The 27,287-nt window shown below is 42.7% G+C and overlaps 1 protein-coding gene across 1 annotated transcript in view; it reads right to left on the bottom strand.

Annotated features, from left to right (window-relative positions):
- ACVR2B (activin A receptor type 2B) overlaps positions 1–25,363 on the bottom strand; it is a 155,497-nt gene extending 130,134 nt beyond the window's left edge. Inside the window, exon 1 of the mRNA XM_054018810.1 lies at positions 25,005–25,363. Coding sequence (XP_053874785.1) covers positions 25,005–25,056 — 52 coding nt within the window. The 5' untranslated portion in view covers positions 25,057–25,363. The remainder of the gene's footprint in view (positions 1–25,004) is intronic.
- Between the last annotated feature and the right edge of the window lie 1,924 nt (positions 25,364–27,287).

Genomic DNA, 27,287 nt, shown 5'->3' with positions numbered 1-27,287 from the left:
GGTGGATTAACTACGCCGACAGTAGAAGCTCTCCCATCAGCGTAGTACTGTCTTCACTGAACGGCGCAGCTGGGCTGATGCAGCATTTTAAATGCAGATTTGGTTTGGGACTTGGGAGCTGAAACCAGAACGGGAAGGTGATGGAGAGGAGAGAGAGTGACAGACCATCTTGTTTCCTCTTACAAACATCCCTACTATTCCCCTCACAACATATTAATATTCAGCCTCTTTTCAGCAGCTGGGCCCTCTAGACCCCTAAGGGGGAAAGTGTTAGCTTAATAATCACACTTTTTTAAAGAAGTCCTTATGTGTCATTAATACTGTAGGCTACAGTTATTTCTCACCCTTTGCTCAACTTGGACAATGAAAATAGACTGATCAGTTTCATACCTGCCCTAAGATAGACGATGGGAGTCAAGTGAAGGTTGCAATTCAGTGGCAGCCACAATTTGTGCAGGGGACCCAAAATATGACCTAGCATACCTATGGGGATTCTATATAGCCATCACCCAGAGCTTTCCCAAGGCCACTCATAAAATCAGAGCTACAGGGTTAGAAGGGACCACAAAGGTAATCTAGTCTAACCCCTTGCCAAGATGCAGGATTTGTTGCATCTACACCATCCAAGACAAATTATTATCCAGCCTCCTTTTGAAAACCTGCAGTGAAGGAGCTTCCCTGACTTCCCTAGGCAGTCTGTTCCATTGTTCTAAGGAAGTTTTTCCTAAGATTTAATCTAAATCTACTATGTTGTAGTTTGAACCCATTGCCTCTTGTCCTGCCCTCTGTGGCAGGAGAGAACAATTTTTCTCTATCTTTTTTGGCAGCCTTTCAAGTATTTGAAGACCGCTATCATGTCGCCCCTTAATCTCTTTTCCAAACTAAACATACCCAGTTCCTTCAGCCTTTGCTCATAGGGCTCGCATTCCATCCCTTTGATCATCTTGTTGTTCATCTCTGGATCCTTTCCAGTTCCTCTACAACCTTTCTATACAGTGGTGACCAAAACTGGACACAGCATTCCAGCGGAGACCTAACCAGCGTTGAGTAGCGTGGAACTATCACCTTCCCTCACTTGCATACTATGCCTCTCTTAATGCAACCCAAAACTACATTTTTTTTTTTTTATTTTTTTTTTGCAACAGCATCGCACTGCTGACTCATGTTGAGGTTGTGTTCCGCCACAACTTCCAGATCCTTCTTATCAGTGCTGCAACCAAGCCAGTTATTGCCCATTCTGTGTTTGTGCATTTGGGTTTCCCTCCCTAAGTGTAGCACCTTACATTGGTCTTAGTTAGGGTGACCAGACAGTAAGTGTGAAAAACCGGAACAGGGGGTGGGACGGTAATAGGAGCCTATATAAGAAAAAGACCCAAAAATCGGAACTGTCCCTATAAAATCGGGACATCTGATCACCCTAGTCTTTGTTGAATTTCATTTTGTCGTCTGCAGCCCAGTTCTCCAATTTATCAAGATCCCTTTGAATTGTAGCTCATTGTAGGAGTGCTAGCTACAGCCCTGTCCTCCTCTGAACTGCAGGCCACCCTTTCCTATATGCTCAAGATGTAACCCATGAAACACAGGACCATTCCCACCTTTCCTCTTCAAAGGGGCCTGTTTCCCCAAAGCAGCTGCCGCAAAAAAGCCCCAAACCGGCTGGCAATCAAGACTACACCCTCCCTATGCCCTTTCTCCAGGTCCAGCTTTTGTCATTGTGACAAGTGAGAAAACTGTTACTGAACAGCATCTGCAGTTACCTCTCAGATACTGTCCTCAGAGCAGCAGAAAAGTCACCGGAGAGGGCAAGTTGGAGAACAGATGGTAGAGAAAACTGGTTCCCAAAAATACACCTAGACGCAACTGACTGTTTCCTGTCAGAGTGAAAACCCCTCACAAATATCACCGAGGATGCAAAAAACCAGGTTGCCCTCAGAGATGGGCAGCAAGCCAGTGAACATGATTAAGACAGGAGTGATACAGTCCTACTTCCTGATGCATGAGAGCGATCCAGCAGCTTCCTGGACTTCCTGGCAGCTCTTAAACACCAAAAGGCAACTAAACCCAGTAAATCCTCGAACACTAGCACAAGAGGAAAACCTGCCTGTAAAACAAAGGCTTGTAAGGCTGGAGCTACCAAACACATGGATTGCCTTTCCATGGTAGATCTGACCATCCACAGAATACTGAAGAGCACTTGTCCACATTTTCTTACTTTTGTGGAAAGTAATGAAGCAGGACTGGAAATCTTAACCCTGCTGTGCTTTCACTCCACAAGTAGCCGGTTAAGCTGTGGGGTTAGAGTGCAACCAGGTGAAACAGGCTGCTTTGGCAATGTGTGTTGAAGCAAAATAAAAACAAGTTTTATTTGAAGGAGAACTGCAACAACAGACTTTCACATACTATGAAGAGTAGCAGGTTCACAACTCTAATCCAACATGTGTATCTGTCTGCCCCAAGTGTTACCATCTCCCACCATTTTATTGTAAATCTTGCAATGCCTGGTGTGGACCTGAGTGCTCCTTGAAGGCTCAGAAACCAGAAAGCAAAGACAAAGAACCCCAAAGTTATTTTTTATACATTCACAATTTCTAACCCTATCATGGTTTTTTTCCCCCCAACTCATGATTCTTAAGGCCTAAGTTGGCAATACGGTCCTACTACAAATAAAATCACACATCTTTTGTAGAAGTGGGAACAGGAATGGGACAAGACGATGACTCATTGTATTTAACATCGGAACTGCTAGACTGGATCAGACCCGTGGTCACATCTCAGAGAAACCTGATGCGAGTTAATGAAGGGCACATAATCTTCTGTTTCAGTAAAATGTGAACAAGTTTAACAACATGCATGATTCCTGAGGGACAGCAGTATAGATAAAGTCCCCCTGCCATACAACTGGTGGAAAGACATCTATTAAATCAGACTGCACTGGTGACTTTGGCTCATTTGCTTATACTATTTAAAAAAAAAAAAAAAAAAACACACCACACACACAGAAAAGTATTTCAAAGTACAATCCTTGTCTAGTGCCACAAAGCAAATGCATGGACCCACTCCCAGATGAGGTGTACTTTTCACAAGACTTGCATTTGCAAGTGAAGCTGATACTGCAGTTAACCCTCCTCTGCTGTCCAAAGGACGTTATATTTCCCAAGGACTCATCTGGGTTCCGCTTCGACTTAAAGGGACTATGGGAATGTTACATTTGAAGATAAATATGTTGAAGCCAATGACTGTAGTCTGTTTTTCCTAGACCGCCAATGCTTTATGCTTCTCTTTCGTCAGCTCCTCTCTTAAATCGCACAACGGACTCAGGGAAGCATTATGGTGATGACTGATACATAGACATTTCCTACAGGACTCCCCAAGTCAAATTCAGGTTCTCCAACACCACCACCACCCCCCGCAATGCAGTTCAGAGAAAGGATAATCCATAATTCAGGTGCTAGACTGGTTTTCTGGAGACTTGAGTTCAAGACCCTGCTCCTATATGGCCCTGAGCAAGTCATTCAGACTAGAGCTACACTAAAAAGTTAGGTATACCAAGCATGGCACTCCAGGACGTGAAAAATCCACAACCCTGAGTGACGTAGTTAAGCCAACCTAACTCCTGGTGTAGATAGTGCTATGTTGATCTAGCTACTAATGGGGAGGTGAATTAACTATGATGGGAGAATCCCTCCCATCACTATAATGAGTCACTGAAGTGCTAGAGCAGCCAAGCTGCAGTGTTTCTAGTGAAGACATAGCCTCAGTCTCTCCGTGCCACACTTCCATATCTGTAAAATGGGAATAACAGAACTTCCCAACCTCACAGAGGTGTTTCAAGGATAAAAACATTAGAACAAATTCTGAGATGCTCAGAATTCCGGGGGGGAGCGGGGGGAGGCAAGCAGAACACAAAATAGATACTATTTCTCTAAAGCAGTGGTCACCAACTGGTCGATCGCCATCTCCGGCAGTGCAGTGGGGCTGCCGCTAAAGCAGACTCCCTGCCTACCTCGGCCCCACGCCGCTCCCGGAAACAGCCAGCGCAGCCCTGGGGGGCAGGGATCTTCCTCTGTGCGCTGCCCCTCTCTGCAAGCACTGCCCTGCAGCTCTCCTGGCTAACAGGAGCTGTGGGGGCAGTGCTTGCAGAGAGAGGCAGCACGCTGAGCCATGTGCCATTCACTTCACACACACACCCCCCCCAGGGGCCACAGGGGCACGTTGGCCCCTTCCGGGAGCGGTGTGGGGCCAGGGTAGGCAGGGAGCCTGCCTCAGCCTCACTGCACCCACCGCCAACCAGGAGCCACCGAAGGTAAGTGCTGCCCGGTGGGAGGCCGCACCCCAACCCCCAGCCCTGAATCCTCTCCCAGAGCCAGCACCCTGGACCCCCTCCTGCACCCCAACACTCTGGCCCAGCCTGGAGCCCCCTCCTGCACCCAAACTCCCTCCCAAAGTCTGCACCCCCACACTCCCTCCCACACTCCAATCCCCTGTCCCAGCCCGATGCCACCTGTTGCACCCAAACTCCCTGCCCCAGGCTCAGCCCCCTCCTACACTGCAAACCCCAACCCGGTGAAAGTGAGGGGGGGGGATGGAGAGAGCAGGACGGGGCTTTGAGGAAGGGACAGAGCAGATCCTGGGTTGCCCTTAGATTCAAAAAGTGATCTTGGGCATAAAAAGGTTGGAGAGACAACTAAACATCACTGCAGCAATAACCTCCAACACCACTTGATATAGGCACTTCTAGGCTACCAGAGCAAACAAGCTGATCATTGCTTGATGCACTCATGTTAAAAAAATGAATAAAAGTCAGAAATTAGAGCCTCCAAATCCACATGGCAAACTCTGCCAAAACACAGTTCTGTGCACTGCTGTCAAAGTTATTGTGTGGGTTGGTCTGGGTATAAGTGACAAAGATCCTTCCCTCTATCTTACTAGAAGATGTCAGCTGGTTAAAGACACAGAGTGATCAATAAAGGAACTCTAAGAAATGTCTAGGTTTTATGATCCAGAAGTTAGAGGCAGAGCAGATACCCACATTAAAAAAAAAATCCAGGTCTAGCACTGACTGGAAAATGGAAAGTATAGTCCACAAAAATATGTTGGAAAAAAAAAATCCCACCCCCCCAACCCATCTACCCCCTTTTTATTCCCCCCAACCAAAAGTTGTCACAAACACTCTTTGGTTTTTCAAAAACTGGAAGCTTTTTGGTTTTTGGCTGCTTCTCAGAAAAACTCTGAATGAAATGAAACTTCTCATTTAAAAGATGTTCACATTTTTTTTTAATAGAAAATTAACCGAAAATTTTCAACTAGTTCTTTCCAGAATGGCTTCTTCCCATTCAGTCTTTATGAAAAGAAAGGGCCAGGAGAACAAGAGCTGAAGTGTACTAGCACATAGGTTACCCGTTTGTGATTGAATGAAAACCCTAGATACCAGAAACTGGTGATTTCCACCCTGACCCTCCTGTAGACCCCTTCCTCTAGAGCAGTGGTTCCCAAACTTGGTTCACGGCTTCTTCAGGGTAAGCCCTTGGCAGGCCGCGAGATGCTTTGTCTACCTGAGTACCTGCAGGTACGGCCGCTTGAAGCGCTCAGTGACTGCGGTTCTCTGTTCCCGGACAATGGGAGTTGCGGGAAGTGGCGCAGGCCGGGCCACCGCTTCTCATAGCTCCCATTGGACGGGAACAGCGAACCGCGGCTACTGGGAGCTGCGAGCGGCCGTACCGGCGGATGCTCAGGTAAACAAAGCAGCCCGCCAGGGGCTTACCCTGAACAAGCCGTGAACCAAGTTTGGGAGCCCCTGCTCTAGAGGAAGACAGAAAAGAAGAAGGGGGGGGGAGGGGGAAAAATCACATCATAAGAAATGCACACACAAAAATACGTTTAAGACAGAAAAGCACAAGAACATTGATTAGAATGTTCTACTGCTTTATTAGAGAGCCTAATGATGTCCAAATTATAGCAAAGCTCAATTGTGTAACCAGGGAGCCTAGATTTCATCCTTGATAAAGACATGGATTTCTGTCTCTCAGGAGAAGTCTGTAGTTCACTAACAAAGATGACCTTTATAGTATATGCTTCAAGGCCACAATTAGCTGGAGAAACACTGTACTTACTTGGCAATATGAGCTTTTGTACCCTGTGCTAATTTTCTAGCACAATCCTCACCAAGCCCATTGCAGCATTCAACCAACAACAAAAAGGAAAAAAAAAAAAAAAACCCCACGGTCTCCAAATCACACTCAACAATTCAATCCAGTTTTAATTAAGATGATAAAGTTAACTGACCTATCTATATCCCACAATGACCAAAACAATAAAAGGTAGTGAATTATAACCCACAAATATATCCTGATTTCATATCCATGAAGCAGCATTCATGAACAGCTGGAATTTTAAGCATTAGCCACTTTTATATCATTCAAATGATACCTAATAAGATATCTCACTGGTAAAAATAGTGACACTCATCAATACAGAATGGCTTTTCTTAGACTAACATCTACACAGAAAGATTTGAAAAGGCTACAATTACTCTGACAATGTTTCTACAGCTAGAAGGAATTTGGGGGTTGAAATAAAGGGTTTCCTTCTCCCTCTTTGCCCTCTCAAAAATCAGTTTTATATATTTGAATCAGAAATTTGATCAAAGAATGTGCTTGAAATCACATCTTTAGAAACATATTGTATACCTCTGATGACTCCACTACTTCCCATTAACTGCCATCAGTCATAAATGAAGGAGGGAAAATTCAAATATTTCACCACTGGAAACTAATGTAAACAGGGCTCAGGAGTTTTAACCATGCCATCTGACCCTGCTCAGAGCACAGTAAGTAACTAATAGGGGAGGGAAGGCATTGGATCGAGGACTGCACATCATGCTTACCCAGAGCAGAGAAACAAAAATGTTAAGAGGTTTAGAAAAAACAACCTATGGGGAAAGGTTGAAAGAACTGGGCATGTTTAATCTAGAGAAAAGAAGGCTGAGGAGGGACACAGTCTTCAAATATATTACAGGTTGTTATAAAGAGGACAGTGATCCATTGTTCTCCACATCCATCAAGGATAAGACATGAAGTAATCAACTTAGTTTATAGCAAGGGAAATTTTAGTTAAAAATTAGGATAGACTTGTTAACTATTCCTATAGCAAAAAGAATGAGGAATACTTGTGGCACCTTAGAGACTAACACATTTATTTGGGCATAAGCTTTCGTGGGCTAAAACCCACTTCATTGGATGCATGCAGTGGAAAATACAGTAGGAAGAGATATATACACAGAGAACATGAAAAAATGTGTGTTGCCATACCAACTCTAATGAGACTAATCAATTAAGGTGGGCTATTATCAGCGGGGGGGGGGAGGGACTTTTGTAGTGATAATCAGGATGGCCCATTTCAAATAGTTGACAAGAAGGTGTGAGTAACAGTAGGGGAAAAATTAGCATGGGGAAAGTTTTTACTTTGTGTAATGACCCATCCACTCCCAGTCTTTATTCAAGCCTAATTTAATGGTGTCCAGTTTGCAAATTAATTCCAGTTCTGCAGTTTCTCTTTGAAATCTGTTTCTGAAGGTTTTTTTGGTTAGATAATTGCTATTTTTAGGTCTGTAATTGAGTGACCAAAGAAGTTGAAGTGTTCTCCGACTGGTTTTTGAATGTTATAATTCTTGATGTCTGATTTGTGTCCATTTATTCTTTTGTGCAGAGACTGTACTGTTTGGCTAATGTACGTGGCAGAGGGGCATTGCTGGCACATGATGGCATATATCTCATTGGTAGATGTCCAGGTGAACAAGCCTCTGATGGTGTGACTGATGTGATGTGACAAGCCTATGATGGTGTCCCTTGAATAGATATGTGGACAGAGTTGGCAACAGGCTTTGTTGCAAGCATAGGTTCCTGGGTTAGTATTTTTGTTGTGTGGTTGCTGGTGAGTATTTGCTTCAGGTTGGGGGGCTGTCTGTAAGCGAGGACTGGCCTGTCTCCCAAGATCTGCGAGAGTGAGGTATCATCCTTCACGATAGGTTGTAGATCCTTGATGATGCGCTGGAGAGGTTTTAGACTGTTCCAGTGCTGATTTAAAGGTTGTGGATTCCTGGTCAGTGGAGGTGTTTAAGAACAGGTTAGACAAGCACCTATCAGGGATGGTCTAGTGTTACCTAATCTTGCCTCAGCATTAGATGACCTCTTAAGGTCCCTTCCAGCCCTACATTTCTATGAGTCCATGCTGACCCAGTCCTAGATTAATCCTGCATTGGGAAACTTGTTCTCATTAAGTAACCTTTCCTGTTGCATCTACACTGGGAAAATATGGACTGAAGTTTTTCAGGGGCAGTAGCCAAGGTGTAAGAGGTAATATAGACAGGGCTCAAGTTCTTACATACTTTATCATCTGACTCAGGTGGAAAATTAATTTCTATGTGTGACTGCATAGTTCAGCAGTCCCCTAAAATGCACAAGACCACTGAGTACAGAGGAAGGGGATCACCACATTGCATTCCACTATAAGGTACATCCTCTCCCATTATTTTAAATGACAAGTGGCTACTAAAGCAAACTTCCAGCAGGTGGAGGAAGGAGAGATTAAAGCCAGCCTTCCTGTTTCTACTCATCTCAATTGATTGGCCTCTTACAATTGGTATGCGTACTTCCACCTTTTCATGTTCTCTGTATGTATAAATATCTTCTGTCTGTATGTTCCACTCTATGCATCTGAAGAAGTGAGCTGTAGCCCACGACAGCTTATGCTGAAATAAATTTGTTAGTCTCTAAGGTGCCACAAGTACTCCTGTTCTTTTTGCGGATACAGACTAACACGGCTGCTACTTAGTAACCAGTAAATGTTGTAAGACTCCATTCTAATAATTAAAACAAATCACTAAAACCCCATTAAGGCAAAGGGGTAGCTATACCCAGTACAAAAACCCCCTCACGTAGACAGGCCTGTATAGTGGTGTTATACCAGTGAAACTCAGATGACTTCAAGTTACTTTGAGGTTCAGACCGAGTAAATTAAATCAGAGTCAAGCCCTGTATTAGCACTTGACAAGGATGGAGACGGAGATTAAATAAAAATAAATCTACATGTCTAAAGTTAGACTAGTGTCTAAAAGCTTCTGTCAGGAAACGAAGCACACAATAAAGGTATCCAAATGCTGCTGAACCATTCAAGTGTTCTGAGAAAAATGAATGTACACGTTCTTTAAGGACGAGTGCATTTAGTGAAACTTAAAACCTCCTGGTTTATTGTTTTATTTAAAATTACTTACACTCCCAGTTAACTGTTAACTTTCCCCACTAGACGTATGGGGGGGGGGGGAGGAGGGGCGAAATGCACAAAGTTCAGGTGAGAAGTTGCTCATTTAAAAAAAAAAAAAAAATTAAGAGCATTCCAAATGGAGAAAGATAAAATTCCTGTATAATCCTCCACACAGGCTGCTATGAAATAACTTTTGTTTAATTATTACGCATTGGATGGGCAAACACTATATCCCAATGGACAGAGAGCAGCTGTTACTATAACAGAAAGACATTCATCTTCCATTCCTGGAACCCTGAAATTCTATCAACAATGCCTGTAAAATGACTCATCTTGCTCAGTTTTCAACTAGCTTTCATATACGGAACTATTTTTAGCGAACTTTAGTTTGTCATACTCCACTTCAAAGTTTTATACTTTACTTATTTCAACTGTATTTGTAAGTGACCTGAAATAACTGAACAGCAGGTATCTCTGCAGCATACCCTGCATAGTGCAGTCACCCCTCTCAGGTTTATTCTTGTATCAGCAGTTCACTGCAGTTATACACTCTTACCATATTTATATAACACGAATAGTGATCACACTCACTTTTGGGGCTTATATTTGCCTTTGAAGGGGTTCCTCTAGCAGATATTCATGTGACAAATACAGAATCTGCATTAACAACTAGGAGTCCTTGTGGCAACTTAGAGACTAACAAATTTATTTGGGCATAAGCTTTTGTGGGCTAAAACCCACTTCATCGGATGCATGGAGTGAAAAATACAGTAGGCGGGTATATATATTACAGCACATGAAAAGATGGGAGTTGCCTTACCAAGTGTGGGGGGAGGGGTCAGTGCTAACGAGGCCAATTCAATCAAGGTGGACGTGTCCTATTCCCAACAGTTGATAAGGTGTGAGTATCAACAGAGGGAAAATTAGTTTTTGTAGTGACCCAGCCACTCCCAGTCTTTATTCAGGTCTAATTTGATGGTGTCCAGTTTACAAATTATTTCCAGTTCTGCAGTTTCTCGTTGAAATCTGTTTTTGAAGTTTTTTGTTGAAGAATGGCCACTTTTAAGTCTGCTATTGAGTGTCCAGGGAGACTGAAGTGCTCTCCTACTGGTTTTTGAATGTTACAATTCTTGATGTCTGATTTGTGTCCATTTATTCTTTTGCGTAGAGACTGTCTGGTTTGCCCGATGTACATGGCAGAGGGGCATTGCTGGCACATGATGGCATAGATCACATTGGTAGATATGCAGGTGAATGAGCCTGTGATGGTGTGGCTGATGTGGTTAGGTCCTATGATGGTGTCCCTTGAATAGATATGCGGACAGTTGTCAACAGGGTTTGTTGCAGGGATTGGTTCCTGGGTTAGTATTTTTGTTGTGTGGTGTGTAGTTGCTGATGAGTATTTGCTTCAGGTTGGGGCGCTGTCTGTAAGTTAAGACTGGCCTGTCTCCCAAAGTCTGTGAGAGTGAGGGATCATCCTTCAGGATAGGTGGTAGATCTCTGATGATGCACTGGAGAGGTTTTATTTCGGGGCTGTAGGTGACGGCTAGTGGCATTCTGTTACTTTCTGTGTCGGGCCTGTCTTGTAGTAGGTGACTTCTGGGTACCCTTCTGGCTCTGTCAATCTGTTTCTTCACTTCCCTAGGTGGGTATTGTAGTTTTAAGAACACTTGATAGAGATCCTGTAGGTGTTTGCCTCTGTCTGAGGCAATCTGCATTGGTGATTGTGCAGGATAGGAAGTTCTATTTTTTTTTTTTAAAAACTAACCCAGAATATTTAGCGTTTACCCTGTCACACCAGGTGAAGGAGGAACATATCTGTATTTATACTGTATAACATTTTCTATAGAACACTTTTCTGGTTTCTTTAGGCTAAACAGTTCCAGAAGTTGACAGACACAAGATCAGTATTAGTACACACAACTAAAAATAGCAATATTGGGCCAAGTTTTCTGCTGATGTCAACTGACACAGATCCATTGCCTTGGTCAGTTTATGCCAGCAGAGAATTATACACACCATCATGTTACCCTACACTTGGTAAGAGGCTTTGGACAAACATCTAGCCACTTTTAGGGCAGGATGGGCAAGCTTCCCTTACTCTATAAAACTTAGTCCACTAGAATAGCCATCCAGCAACACTAAGGACACCTTTTAGCAGTAAAAGGCTACTCTTCACTGCCTGCATCAAGAAGCACTTGACTTATGAAGGGCAAGATTACCACTTTGCTTCCAAGACACCAGTAGGTGAGTGAAATCTGCAATGAAATTTATGCCATAGGCGATTCCAAGTTTGTCATCTGCGCAGACTTCCACAAAGGATTTCTGCTTCATACCTTTACTTTTGGAGAAGTTTCAGGACTCCAGCAAAGACACCCAGCTCTTCACTCTAGTAGTCGTCATTTTCAAAGAAAGATTAAGCTACAGTTTACACTGGTTAATAAATAATAATGTAATGGTCAAAACTACAGTTTGACTCACAGGACAACCTAAAATGAGAGGCTCAGCACATCTCTGAGCCTGTTTTGTGCTTACAAGAAAGCAACAGAGAGTATTTAGTTTCCAAGCATTTTGACATACCAGATATATAGTTGTACAGCAGCCACTGTGACGCTGTACAACCGCTCACACTCGTAAAGGACTGCACACTAAGCCAAAAGGAATTTATTCCATGAAATGATATTTTAAAAAGTCTCTGGGATGAAATTATTCCCACTGCTGGCACAAAGTTTTTCAGGCCATAAGAGACAGTAATTAAGAAGAACCAATGAAGAAAAGGGATTTTTATTCAAGTCTTTACAGGTCTTTGGATTGGAAGGCCAAATTTTATATTAAAAACTACATACAAGTTTAGACCTAGAAGAGCTTTCTTCACTGTTGTATATTATTTATATTACGATAGCTGCTGGAAACCCCGAAGTGAACACAAAGTCCGCCACTGTGCTATACTCACCCATAGTATGAGAGTCCCGGACCCAAAGAACTTACAGTGTAAACAGAAATGACAGAGAAAAGAGTAGAGAAAAACAGAGGCAAAGAGAGGTGAAATGACTTGCCTAGCTTCACAACAGTCTATTCAAAGCAGAGCAGGGAATTAAACCCAGGCTCCCTGAGCCACAATTCAGTATTTTAACCACTGCACCATGCTACCGCTCATCATAGCCATGAACTCTGCCACAATCTGGCTTTTGTCCTATTTTATAGAGGGAGAGAATACATGGAGTGATATAAATTCTTTACACACAACGGTTTGGGATGCACGCTTTACTCACAATGGGCACAGCTATAACTAATTTATATGGTCAACCCAAAGCACAGCCAATAAAACCTTTCTGCTACTTCCCTCGATATTCTGTAAATGCCTCATGTTACAGAAAAAAATATTTTAGGAATTTTTAAAAAATATATTAGGGCTATTTTTCATATACTTTTGACTGTAAAGCCTTATGCCTTAAATATCGTAAGTTCAAATATACAGGGCTAAAAAAAAAAAAAAAAAAAAAAAAAAAAAAAGACCTGAGATCACTTTTCCATGCTTGATTTTAAAGCCTATTTCCAGGGCGATAAGTGAATTTAGGGCCGCAGTGGGAAGCAGGCGGTCTCCTCTCCCCAAAGGTATATAGCTCCAATTTCTAACCCTGCAGGGCTTAGGTGCTACCATAGTACAAAGCAATAAAATAATAATAGTGATAAAGTGAAAACATTTCTCTGGCAGGTTGATTTTAAAAACTGGTGGCTGTTTGAAGCTTCTCAGGGTTTTGGAACATTAAACCAGGTATCAAGGAGCAAAGATCAGGAGCAGGCAACAGGTGAGGTAATCAAAGGTGCATGATAAGCACATTTATTTCCATGGCTCTACAAGGTGTCCATATATGCAGCATGAGTGTTCTTATGCTTTAATGTTGGATAACTGCATCAAGTTAAATAAAACAGACACAGTGTGTAGGAAATTCCTAAACTGTATTACACCACTGTAAAATAACATGAAATTTAATATCAAAATGAATAAACCATTCAAGATACCTATTGTCTCCTCCCTCACTTTCCTGGTTTCACTAATTAAGTGTTATCCGTGCTTGCAAGGAATTCAAGTATTTCCCTTGACCACAATGCATATTCTAAGACAATTTTATAGAGGAAGAAAACATTGCAAGCTATATAGAAATGGTGTTTATTACCACCAGCCAAAATTGTTATTTAGTCTCAAATTGTTGATTACTGCCAAACAGATGTGTGAATGATCAACAATGACTGGAAGACATGTTTGGGAACATGTGCTGTATCAGGCATAAGACCACTGTGGCTTGAACAGAGCCTTTTCTATAAAAACAAGTTATTGACATACAGTATGCGCATGTGAGAGCAAGAGAGACCAAGTTCAAACTTTAGTGAAGCAAAGGGCTACCCAATGACAGGCTTAACTGCAACCCGATACTCCTACCACCAAAAGCCCAAGGACAACTGAATTTCTCAGACCACACATATAGGAGAATTAGCAATCTTAACCCCTTAACTACTCTGCAGATTTTAAAAATAAGCTAAATTTGAGGGATTTGAAAGTCGGCTGTCTTTCAGTCAGTCATACCATTGGGAGGAAAGAAAACAAAAAACTGACTTTAACAAAACAAACAAACAAAAACACACAAATACAGTTTACATTTCATTTTAATTTTCTCCCAACTGAACTCAATGGGACGAAATCATCCCTGAAATTACATCAGGCACGCATTTGGCTGAGTAGCCTTGTTTCAAGGCAACTGTAACTTCATTCTTTTCCACAGTTTATAAAGCTTTGTATAAAAGTGTCTAATATTAGGATGGTCTCAAGCAAACAGTCACAGCAAACACCTCACAACTGATTACATAATACTGTAGTTTGCAGCCTCTTCCCACACCACGGTCTCCTTACAACTTTAATAATGTAGTATTTAGCTTCCTTTCTCAGATAAAGGCCTTGAGATCATCTTTGCAATGCTTAAATGTCCTACTTTCAAAGAGGTATCAATGCCAGCCAGGGCTACTGGGGAGAACTGTAGATGTGCAGACAACTCAAGTAAACAAAAGAACTTGCCATCAGTGCTCAGAAATGAGAAGGAGCTCACAGAAACAGCACTAAAAGGCTTAGCAAATACCAAACCTGAAGTGCACTCATTTTATAAAATAGTTTTATAATCCACAAAAAGGAGGGGGGGGGTTGATTGAAGTAAAGAGGTGTTCAGATTCACATTTGCATTCTTTCCTCTCTAGGAATGCAAAGCTGTGTTGTGTCTGCTATGTATTATATGATCCACAGTGTTTCTAAAAGCCAAACTAGAAAACATTTCTGACATCTGTATATAAAAATGGGCTTGTCAGAAAACTGGGTAACCTGTTTAACTTTATTATTTGATAAACAAGACAAGCTCTAAATTAGGGTGGAGACCACCAAATTAGCATCACAGACATCGAATTGAAAGGTAAACTTTTACCAACACTTACAAGACAGGTTACCTCAGATATAGTATTCCCTATGCTAAAATAGGAAATGTGAAAATAAACATAGCATCTAAGGTACCGCAGTGCAATAACTAGACTAATACTGGCCTTTTATTTTAATGGCAGCCGCTGTAGCTGTCTAGGAGAAAGTACAGCCTAGTGGCTAGTACACAGCATCAGGAATCAAGAATTCTATAGATTGTTCGATTTGTCACTGGCTTGCTAATGGCATGAGAACAAATACATGAAAGACAGATACCCAAATGCTATGGTAATAGGGCCCCACAAGTACAGACAGATAATCATTTCAAAAAGGTTTGAATGACTAGTGACTCTAAATTTGTTAGACGGAGCACACTACAGACTGCTTAACAGTCTTATTTCAGTACCTTAATAATAAATAATAATAAAATATTTCTATAATATTTCTATTGAGTTTATTCTATGTATGTTCTCAAACCATGCTCATCACCATAGTATCTGAGTGCCTTCATTAAGCAATATGACGACACATCTGTCACAAGTTGTTTGTTCGCTCATCCTCTCCTCAGGAAGAGAAACATGCAGTGGAGTATCATATTTTGGTAGGTTTGTTTGGGTTTTTTTTTTTTTTTTTTTTTTAAACCCATACCCACAGGTGTGTGTATTTATGTTAGAGAAGGCAGGTAAAAGAAGTATGTCTTGTACTTGGGGGAAGAAGGCATTGAGGTCTGTGATGGACCTTAGCAACTTGGGCAGTTCATTCCACAATCTCTCTCGTACTGTACCCAGAGAAATTTCTGTCTCCTTTCTTTATAATCCCACCTTCTGACTAAACTGTAAAAACTCTTTGGTGCAGGGACTTTTACTCGTATCTGCACAGGGCCAGGCATAGATCTCCAGACACTAAACTTAACACAAAACAAGCCTCCAGCCTTGCATAGCAGTTTGCCACACCATCATTTGTGGTTTCCGGCCAATGGGACCTGTGAGAACAGTGCTGGGGGTGAGGGCAGCGTGCGGAGCCACTTCCCCCCACTCCCTCACCAGGGGTGTGCAGAGACGTGCCAGCAGCAGCCGGCCGCTTCCGGGAGCAGCGTGGGGCCACGGCAGGCAAGCAGCCTGACTGAGCGCCCTGCTGCGCCACAGGACTTTTAGTGGCCTGGACTCAGAGATCGCAAGGGGGCAGAGGAGGCTGGATAGAAATGCTAGTCATGGTGGGATGGACAAAAATGTTAGACGTGCTGGATTTTCCCCTGGGCTAGTCACTTAATTTCTCCATACCTCAGTTCCCCACCTGCAAAATAAGGATGATAATAGTAATAATAATACTTTTCTTCCCACCTTTGGTCTGTCTTGTCTGTTTAGCCTGTGAGCTCTCTGGGGCAGGGATATCTTGCTACATGCACAGTACCTAGCAAAAAACAGGGCCCAGATCTTGACTAAGGCTCCTATGCATCACCATAATACAAATAACAACAATAAAGAAATACAGGAATGCACCATGGTTTGCCAATGCCAAATGCTATAATGTAACCAGAAGTCATATATAAAAAAAAAGTGAATTTTAAAAAAGTCTAAATATTGACCAAAGTTTTTATTTTCTTTTACACAGTACAATGGCAATTGCTACACAACGTTTTTAGTTTTCAACAGAAGTAGCACTGCTATAGCCAAGTAAAGAGCGAACTGTGAGAAAAGGACATGTAATTAGTGCAAAAGACTAAACATTATATTAAAATCTAAGCACAAAATTTGCTAGGTTTGCAGAATACAAGGACACAGAATGTTTCCTCTTTAATTTAGTTTCTGACCCTTTGACTTCAACGGCTCCAAGAAATCTTACCGAGAACGTTCAGAGAGAAAAGTGGTGTATATTATTTAATCTATCTCAAAAGGTACAAATGGCTAAACTTTGGCTTCAAATTATTTCTAGTTAAGGTACTAATGAAGAGAGGATACAAGACATCAGCAAAGCTTTAATGTTTAAGTGTGGGGTGGAGGAAGCTTGTAGTGGTGAATACTGTTCCACAAATCTCTCTTAAAGACATCCAGTTTCACGGTTGTGAAAATCTCCTCAAGAAGGGAGGAGTGGGGACAGAGTAAAGAATGGCCAGTACTACATTGCACGATTCGATTCCAGATAATTCTATTGGCCAAGCAAGACCTCGCACCCTCCTGCTAGTTCTAAAATCAAAGGGTAGGTGGGGTAAAGGGGAAGAGGACACCTCTTTAAAATAGAGATTACACTTTGGGATTCCTCTTTCCCAGCTTCCCACAAGATTTTGTTATAGACTGCAACTGAGCCAGAAGTACTGTAGCAGCTCCAAGAAGTTACACCATACTGCCCACGCTGCTTCCTACAGCTAACCAAGAAACTAAAAACTTTTTTACATCATTCATTCCACTGAATGAGAAATAGAAATGCTGACTTTGAAGCAAACCCCAAACAAACTCCATGGCACTTGGGTTCTGTTTAACAACAGCTTCTTTGTCAATTTGTAAATAGTTATATAATTCTTAGAACACATCTGTAAGGATAAATAACACTCTCTAAAGAGCTGTTTAGTTTGAGTTTTGATTAATGTGAAGTCCAGCAAGGTGTCTTCTCTTTTCACCACTTTCTTTTTGTTTTGTTTTAAGTACGAGATGTCAGAATTACAAGACTACATCTTCAGTGCTATTTATTCTGGGTGCCCAACTTGAGAAACTCTGAAGAGGGCTGATCTGAAAATGAGCCTGCACCAAGGTTCTACAAGTTTGGCACCCAAAATGAAGACATCCAAAATTGCTACTCATTTTTAAAACATTTAGATCAGGTTATTATGCTTAATATAAGACAGTTACCAAGCTGCATTTGGTTGAAAGGTGCTGAGTTTTACATTTGCAAGATACACTGGTCTACAATTTTTGAGAAGTCGTCTGCTTCAGAGATAAAATGTGCTATTTATTATGTATTTTAGATGTGCTGAATTCAAATATGACAATTAAAACAACTGATTGGCTACTGTTTCTAAGATATTTAAGTTTTTACATTTTATGTCTATGTATATTGTGTAGATAGGTTTATAATTTATGATTAAAACTAGGTCTTTTCATGTGTTTATGGTTGCTTTACATGATAATATTTCACCTGTCCTGTTTATGTAACACTTTAAAAATCAGCAAAAGGTTAATATAAATAAAATTTATTATGAAACAAAAGGCAAAAAACTATTATGTACATAGTTTAGTCCTATTCAGTGTCTACTCGGCACTTCTTGGCTTGTCTCTTGTATTCATTAAATGGAGCATCTCTTGTCACTGTCCAGCAATAGTCTGCAAGCACTGATGGGCTCCATTTGCCCTGATAGCGTTTCTCCATTGTTGCAATGTCCTGGTGAAATCGCTCGCCGTGCTCGTCGCTCACTGCTCCGCAGTTCAGGGGGAAAAAAATCAAGATGAGAGTACAGTTTTTTGCATCTTTAGTGACATGTTGCACCCAAGGCTTTTGTATGCCTTGAGGAGGTTTTCCACCAACAACCTGTAGTTGTCTGCCTTGTTGTTTCCGAGAAAATTTACTGCCACTAACTGGAAGGCTTTCCATGCCGTCTTTTCATTGCCACGCAGTGCATGGTCAAATGCATCATGGTCAAATGCATCATCAATCTGAGGACCAACAAAAGACACCTTCCTTTATCTTAGCTTCACTTAACCTTGGACATTTTCCACGGAGGTACTTGAAAGCTGCTTGCGTATTGTCAATGGCCTTGACAAAGTTCTTCATCAGACCCAGCTTGATGTGCAAGGGTGGTAACAAAATTTTCCTTGATTCAACAAGTGGTGGATGCTGAACACTTTTCCTCCCAGGCTCCAATGACGGTCGGAGTGGCCAATCTTTCTTGATGTAGTGGGAATCTCTTGCACGACTATCCCATTCGCAGAGAAAACAGCAGTACTTTGTGTATCCAGTCTGCAGACCAAGCAAGAGAGCAACAACCTTCAAATTGCCACAAAGCTGCCACTGATGTTGGTCATAGTTTATGCACCTCAAAATTTGTTTCATGTTGTCATAGGTTTCCTTCATATGGACTGCATGACCAACTGGATTTGATGGCAAAACATTGCCATTATGCAGTAAAACAGCTTTAAAACTCGTCTTCAATGAATCAATGAACAGTCTCCACTCATCTGGATCGTGAACGATGTTGAGGGCTGCCATCACACCATCGATGTTGTTGCAGGCTACAAGATCACCTTCCATGAAGAAGAATGGGACAAGATCCTTTTGACGGTCACGGAACATGGAAATCCTAACATCACCTGCCAGGAGATTCCACTGCTGTAGTCTGGAGCCCAACAGCTCTGCCTTACTCTTGGGTAGTTCCAAATCCCTGACAAGGTCATTCAGTTCACCTTGTGTTATGAGGTGTGGTTCAGAGGAGGAGGATGGGAGAAAATGTGGGTCCTGTGACATTGATGGTTCAGGACCAGAAGTTTCATCCTCTTCCTCTTCCTCGTCTGACTCAAGTGAGAATGATTCTGGTGCATCAGGAACTGGCAGTCCTTCTCCGTGGACTCACCTGCCAGGAGATTCCACTGCTGTAGTCTGGAGCCCAACAGCTCTGCCTTACTCTTGGGTAGTTCCAAATCCCTGACAAGGTCATAGTTCACCTTGTGTTATGAGGTGGGGGTCCTGTGACATTGATGGTTCAGGACCAGAAGTTTCATCCTCTTCCTCGTCTGACTCAAGTGAGAAGGATTCTGGTGCATCAGGAACCAGCAGTCCTTCTCCGTGGGGTACTGGGCGTATAGCTGATGGAATGTTTGGATAATGCACAGTCCACTTTTTCTTCTTTGACACACCTTTCCCAACTGGAGGCACCATGAAGAAGTAACAATTGCTGGTATGATCTATTGGCTCTCTCCAAATCATTGGCACTGCAAAAGGCATAGATTTCCTTTTCCTGTTCAACCACTGGTAAAGATTTGTTGCTCAAGTGTTCCAGCATATATGTGGGGCCCACCTCTTGTCCTGATCTCCAATTTTGCAGCCAAAATAAAGGTGATAGGCTTTCTTAACCATAGTGGTTATACTGCGCTTTTGTGATGCAAAAGTCACTTCACCACAAATATAGCAGAAGTTATCTGCGCTGTTCACACAAGTACGAGGCATCTCTGCTCACTTTGGCTAAACAGAAATGTGTCCCTTTGCAAAATCAAACACTGACAAATAAGACAGCATGACACTATGATTTCTAGAGCTGATATAGGGCAATTTGTTCAGCAGAGTGATGTAAGCTTCGTTATGATTGCATCATCCATGACTTCTAGGAATAACATGATGCAATTCATATCATGTATGACGCAATACCAGCTTCAGATTGCATCATTCATTGTTTTGCCGAAAAAGCAAGTACTGTCCAAACCCAGTCATAGATCTATTCACAGATCCATTCAAAGATGTATTTTAGTCATTTCTGGTTTAAATTGAGATCCCTTCCCTTTATATCTCATGTATCCTCCACCATTCCCAAGTCAAGGGTCGTATATACTGACCCAATAGCATATCCTGAAAACTAGAGCCAATCAACAATTTTAAGCATCATTTTCGTTCTCAGTGACCCAGAATTAGTAAAGTTTGACTACATTTATTTCAGAGGCATTTTGGCTGTAGAGCAGTGATATTACTCTGATCGTCAGAAGATGATGGGAAACTCTCAGTTAACCAAAGCAGCCAGGTGCCATTCCATGAATGGCCACCTTCTTACCACCACCTCAATAACTAGAATTTACTATGCATTTCTGAAGCTAGACCCTGAAACATGAAAGGCCCAGAATTACTGCCTTTAAAAAATTGCAGTGATTTTTATTTTAAATATGCACTGACTTTTAAGGAATCTGCATAACGGGTATTAAGCACCTGCACCATTTTTACTGGTGGGCCTAGCTAGAACAAAGAATTCATTCTGCAGTAGTAAATTCTGAAAATGCCTCTTGATTCTTTTAATAAAGTAAAGTACTTATGTTCTGCTGAGGAACCTATTATAGACAGAGGTGCCCCATAGATTAAAGAAGCCAGACATGTGGAGTGGGGCTAAAGTTACCCCATTAACTCCTCAAAAATCCTGTTGGATTTGAGTTTTCAAAAGTAGTAATCCTGCCTTACAAAACTGGAGAAGCCCGTATACTTATCTGCGTTGGACAATAGGGGAGGGGAGAAATAAAGACGACAACAAATATGAGGTGAGGCTTGTTTCTTTCTTCTGTACCTTCTATTCCTTCTATTCAGTAGCAGCAGGCCAGACCTAAGACTATTGCATTGCTTAAAACGCAAATAACCGACAAGCATGTCTTTGCTGATCCACACTAGAATGGAGATCAGAGTGGATAGGAGGGTGGTGACAACTAAGCTGTTGGCAATGCAAGAGCTCTGCTTTAATTGGCTGTTTCTGCTCAGTTGATGAGACAGTAAGAAAAATTTTACTACCTGGATAGGTTACTCAAAGACACAAAATTGGCATAAATTTCAGCATATAAGTGCTTTTAGTTGGATGGCAGGGCTGGTGTAGGCTGTCTCTCGCTGTTCTGGTGAAGCTGATTTTCATTAATCTTTATTAGCAAACAAAACATACTCCCAAGAAACTGCATGAACAGAGATGCTCTAAAATTTTCATCGTTAAAAAAATGCAAACTGCATAGGGCACTGAGAGTGGAAGTTATAATGTCACTAATCTAATATATATTACACACAAACACACCTTTAACATAAGCATTGTCACAGTCCTGAAGAGAAGAAAACTCTTGATCTTGGCGGTATAATTATCTAGATTTGATTTGATTTTTTATTTTAATTTTTTTTTTTAAATATCCTAGCCACCTGGTTCAAAAGTTTTGTGTTTTTAACAGCAATCGCCATTAACCTTGGACCAGAAGCTTCATTGTGTTTAATTAGTAAGGTAATGAAGCCAATCTTATTCTTTTTCTCAAGCACAAGAAGATAAATACAAGACACTGAAAGAGCAAACTAGATTCATTGCTACATCGTGGTTCTTATTTTGGAATGAGTTTAAATCCTGCAATGTAATATGTTTTGCAAAATACGCCATTTTCCACCTTCCATATTATCTAAATTTCATAAATTAGAACACTATTTCTGAACATTTGGGCTGTAGAAAATTTGCAAACAAAAGGCTAAAAATGAACATAATGTTTTCATCAACAAATCTTCAATACTCCAAAAATTAAGCACACGACAGATAATTTTAAAAAGAATAGCAGACTGTGCTTGTTTTGTTAGCCAGCCAAGGTAGCACAGAAAATCCATCAACAATGGAGGTTGAGCTATTTTTAAAAAGCCCACCACTTTTCCACAGTCCTAAAATACACACACACACACACTCAATACCTCAAGCAACACATGCTGTGAATCCCCACAAAAAGCTGCAACTTTGTTCTCTTTTCTGACACAAATGCCTTTGGAAAAGCTGGCAGACAAGGAGGGTCATAACTGCTCAACAAACACAAATACTAGATGAAATGTGGAAGAGAATATATAAAAATAGATTTACAATATTGCTGGTGCTCTAATTTGATGATCCACAGACCTTTCAAAATAAATATGATTATATACATTTTTTCTTTTTCTAATTAAATTTTCAGAAAAAGTCTGTAGAGGTATGTCCTAGTAGTTGTACCCTTTTATAACATGATATACACAGGAAGCTTACAAGGTCAGATTTTGTAGGCAACTTTGTTTTTCTCCAGTTGATGTTTTTGCCATTATATGAAATTACGGGAGCAGATTTTAACAACAAAAAGGGGCCATCTCACTTGACAGCCACATGAGCCAAAAAGACCCAAGAAGTACACAGAAAGAAAATAAACTGGCTCAAAAAAATCCCTTTTATGCATATAATAGAATTTTCCAGCCAACAGAGCTGTTGTGATTATAATAAGCTGAATACCACTGTCCCAGCTATCCTGCTGCTTCCAAAATACCTGATCTTGCTCGGCAGAGCTATGTAAATACAATCACTCATAACCCCCTTGTAAACACAAGGAAACAAAGCTGTATACAAGTGCCCTATCAATTAGCTACATGTCCTAGCTGGCTTGATTTCCACCACAAATTAATTTTTCCTCTGTTCCTTCTCCCCCCACACCACCACCTTCAGTATGACTTTAAAATAATTAAGAGATGGCATTGTTTAAAATACAAAACCCAGGCAGTGGCCCTGCATATTTAATGGGCACTCGGAACAAAGAACCACCAGCAGCAGCAAGAACCTTGCGCCTGGTAGATTTCACTCGCGCGGTTCCTGAGAGCACATTCCAAAACAAACCCAACCCGATCTCATCCCCTCTGCCCTCGAAGAACCGGGGCAGGATCACCTCCCGGTTTCCAATGGGAAACCATTTAACCAACGCATGGGGAAATCTCTTCCTCTTCCCAGTCTCTCCAGATTTAAAATAAAAATATTCAAAGGAAGAGGAAACTGCATTCCCACCAGACGCACGCAGCAAGCAAAGGGCACAACTGCAGCACCATCCCCCACTTCAAAACCAGCAGCCTCTCTTGTGATCCTTTATCCAAACCCCTCCCCATACACCAAAATACCCACCACACCACCCTTTCCCTGCTCGGTAATGGATACAACGTAACAAGTTACTACACACAGCCTTCCCCTATCAGAGCACCAGATGTGACTAAATAAAGATCAGTTTAGTATCCATTATGTTTGGGGGATTTTTTTGGGGGGGAGGGGGGAGAAGAGATAAAAAAACAAAAGAAAATTGCCGTGTGCTAGTGGGAAATCACCCCTTTCCCTTACAAAATGAGCCTCCTTGGAAACAGAGGGAAATGCACCCATTTGGGGGTCAAGTAACTTGAAGTCTTTGTATTTTGTAACAAGCCAATGCTATAACAGCAACGTCAATGTATGTATCTATACACAAGATTGTGTTGCTGTATGCGATCTGTAACCTAGATCATTGTTTTACCAATCCCCCAAAGGGTGAGCTCTCTTCCTCTCTCCACCCCTCATCAAAACAAGGAGGGAACCACACAACAAAGCAGCCCTGCAAAGCTAAGGCTCGCCACCCAGAAATGGCTCCAGCTAAAAAAGCCGCCCCTCTCCCCCTTGACAAAGGGAACACCCCGGTTTTAGAACAGCTCAATAGATCTAGCAGATGGGAATAATTCCATAACAAGCAGCACACACCCCTGAAACATTTAACTACCCCCCCAAACCCACTATTACAATCACATGCGCTTGCCACCATGCCCCTTTCACCCCAAAAATCCAGCTCTTCAGGTTGAAGCAAATTAAATGCATCCCAACGCTTTGGGAAAGTCATTTAGTAGCAGGGCCTTCTGGTTTTGCCCCTTAGCACGTCCAATGTTTACATTAAGTTCCATCATGCCACACAATGTCCCTATAAAAATGCAAACCCTGCAGATTTGTGCTGAAGTTTGAAAAGGATCACGAAGGAAGATTTAAAAACAAAACACACACACACTCAAAGGTGGGTCCTTTCGCTCCCCTCTTACAACTTTCTATTATATCACCATGTCACAAATCAGCCCAAATGAATCATCTCATAAAAATAGCAAAAGCCTATGGGATCATAACATTTCATTAAGGGGGGTTGGGGGAGGAGAGACATGCTTCAACCGACTTTCAGCACCGTTTAACTCTGGCAAGCTAGTTAAAAACAGTCCCTTTCAAAGAACTAAACACACACACACACACCACAAATCAGGAAGAATCTGTTATGGAAAGGCGATCAGCATTTCCCAAGGACTAGTAAAATCACACGAAATTAACACATTAATGGAGAAGAGAAGGGGGGAAGGAAATCAACCCAGTTACACAACGCAGCCTTGCAAACCCCAGAGTAAAAAAAAAAAAAACAACACAACAACAACACATGGCTCTTTACCTGAAAGACAAAACACTTACTAACAACCAAAAGGTTTCTCAACTTGATTCCCACACACACAACGCTAACATGCCATTTTGACGAAGTTTCTTAGGAATCTGAGGCCGGGAACATTGTAATTCATTCACACACTCTTTAATTAAAGGGAACACAGAGCAGAAATATAACCCATTTGTATCATAACCAACAACGTAAATGGGAAGGTTTCTTTAAAAAAAATCTTAGCAACAATCTTATTTTTTCCATTCGTTACAGTTTAGGAATATTTGGGGTGGGGGGTAGGTGGTTTCGAATAATTGCATAATTTAATCCTTTTTCCAACGTTAATATAAAACTGTTCAATGGATAGAGACATAAAATGTACTTACCTGCACAGAAAGTTCCACAAAGAAAGGCGAAAGTCAACCACGAAGCAATCATATTCCTTTACTTTTTTTCCCCCTTGTGTATCTCCCTCTACCCCCAAGGAAAAAAAACACAGCTCGGGAGAGCGAAGGGGGTGTTGGAGGAAAACGAGACCCTCTACCAACAAACGAACAAAAAAAAAAAAAAACAAGGCTCCTACAAAATCGGATTTAGTTCCTTCACAGTTGCAACAACGTATCCAGTTCGAGGGGGCACACAACTGCAGCGCCAGGACAGCGAGATCGGTGGCCGTCCGGCTCCCGGCTCCTCCTGCTCCGAGCTTTCCAAGAGTTTTCTTTGCCGGGGCTTTTGTGCAAGGAGAAAAGCGTGCACCACACCAACAACTCTCGCTCGCTCCCACCCCCCACCCCAGCCCAACCCAACCCAGCCCCTTCTGCCTGCCCAGCAGCAGGGACTAGGGACACACACACACACGCGCGCACGCACCACCAAAAACAACAAACAAACCACAGCACACACGCGCGATCCCACAGCCGGGCGGCCTCCACCAAAGGCAAAGCGGGCGGCGGCGGCAGCAGCAGCAAAACTTTGCAGCGATGTTACCAACCCAGCATCCAGGGAAGCGGCTGAGCAGCGGGAGGCACCAGCCCAGCGGCTGCCGAGGAGGAGGAGGCGGCGGCGGCGGTGGCTGCTGCTGCCCCGGCGGCGGAGAGGCGGCGGGGAGAGGAGGAGACGAGGGAGCGGGCTCCGAGGCGGGCCGTGGCGCGCGGGGCTGGCTGGGGCGAGGGTCCGGCCCGAGGCATCGCTCGCGCTGGCGGGCGCGCGGGGAGCGGGCGGCGGCCGGCGCGGGGCAGAGCAGCGGCGGCGGCTGGCTCTGGAGGGGCCATGTACAAAAAAAAAAAAAAAAAAAAAAAAAAAACCTGAACTGAGTCCAAAATGGCTTCTGGGGGGGGCGGGGGGAGGGGGGGAGAAGCCGAGCTGGAGCCGGCGGGGGGACCCGGATGTTGGATACAAAGGCAGGCTGGGCGGGAGGGGGAGAGAGGCAGCCCAGCAGCTGACTGGGGGGAGGCGCTGCCCGTCAAGGCGCGGGGCGGGGGATGGGCAGGAGCGCGAGGGGTCCGGAGAGGAGCAGGACAGTCGCCTCTGGCCTGGCCCCCCCTCTGCCCCCTTCAGCCTGGGAGAGGCCAGGACTTGCTAGGGGCAGGGGGCAAGTGGGGCAATTTGGGGCCCCCATGAGACTATAGTATTCTATAGTATTGCAACTTTTTTTTAATGGAAGGGTTCCCCCAATATTGCTTTGCCCCAGGCCCCCTGAATCCTCTGGGCGGCCCTGCCCAGCGGCCCTTTGCATCGCCTCACCTGTGGCTAGGGGCCAGGACCAGATGCTTCCGAGGAAGGTGCCCTGGTGCTGAAGTGGGCATTTAGGGGCTAAGCTGCCCTTAGGGGAAATTCCTTCCTCACACCCTCCCCCCAGCCCAGTGGAGGTTGGTTTCAGCCCCGAAGCTTTTAGATCTCTTCCAAACTTTGTCTGTTGTTGGTAACATCCCATCAAATATTCCTGTGCACCATGTGGCTGTCCTAGCCTCCCTCTGAAGCCAGCTAAGCTCATCCTCTCATTATCTTGTGGCAATGAGTTCCAAAGACTATTTGTGCCTTTGCTTAAAAAAAAAAAAAAACACCTCTCTGTATACCACTGTGACCTTAGTGGACTCTGTCACTCTGCTGGTGTGCAGACGTAAGGCAGATAATACAGAATCAGTGCTAATAAACTAGAGATGGAAATTGGGAGCCACAAGAGTCAAAACTGGAGAGGCGCAACTGTGCAGCTGATGTGATAGAGGAGGGATTGAGGTGGACAGTCACCTTCTACTGGAACATCTGAAAGCAAGAGAATGCAAGAAAGCTGTTTTCTCGGTCAGAAATCATGGAAGATGTTATCAGAAAGTGATGAGGAAAGAGTGTGTGTCCCTGGAAGAATGACGAGAGATGGCAAACATGCCCTCATTCTATAAAGCAGCTGCCACTGAATCAGAATGGGCAGTAATGACAAATGGGACACAGCAGGTCAAACACAGAGGAAAGCCTTCCTCTGAGAGATATTTAAGGGGGTTATCTCAGTTGCACTTTGGCAAGACTTAAATAGATTTTTATGGTGATAAAGTATTAGGGTGGGAGTTTCAAAAGCTCTCAGCATTGGCCTAACTCTGCTTCCATTGAAGTCAATCGTAAAACACCTATAGACTTCAACAGGAGATGGGCTAATGCTCTGAGTGGTCAAAATCTCA

This window comes from Malaclemys terrapin, chromosome 2 (assembly GCF_027887155.1).
Source record: "Malaclemys terrapin pileata isolate rMalTer1 chromosome 2, rMalTer1.hap1, whole genome shotgun sequence".
NCBI lineage: Eukaryota > Metazoa > Chordata > Testudines > Emydidae > Malaclemys > Malaclemys terrapin.
This window is presented reverse-complemented; position numbering and strand designations above follow the sequence as displayed.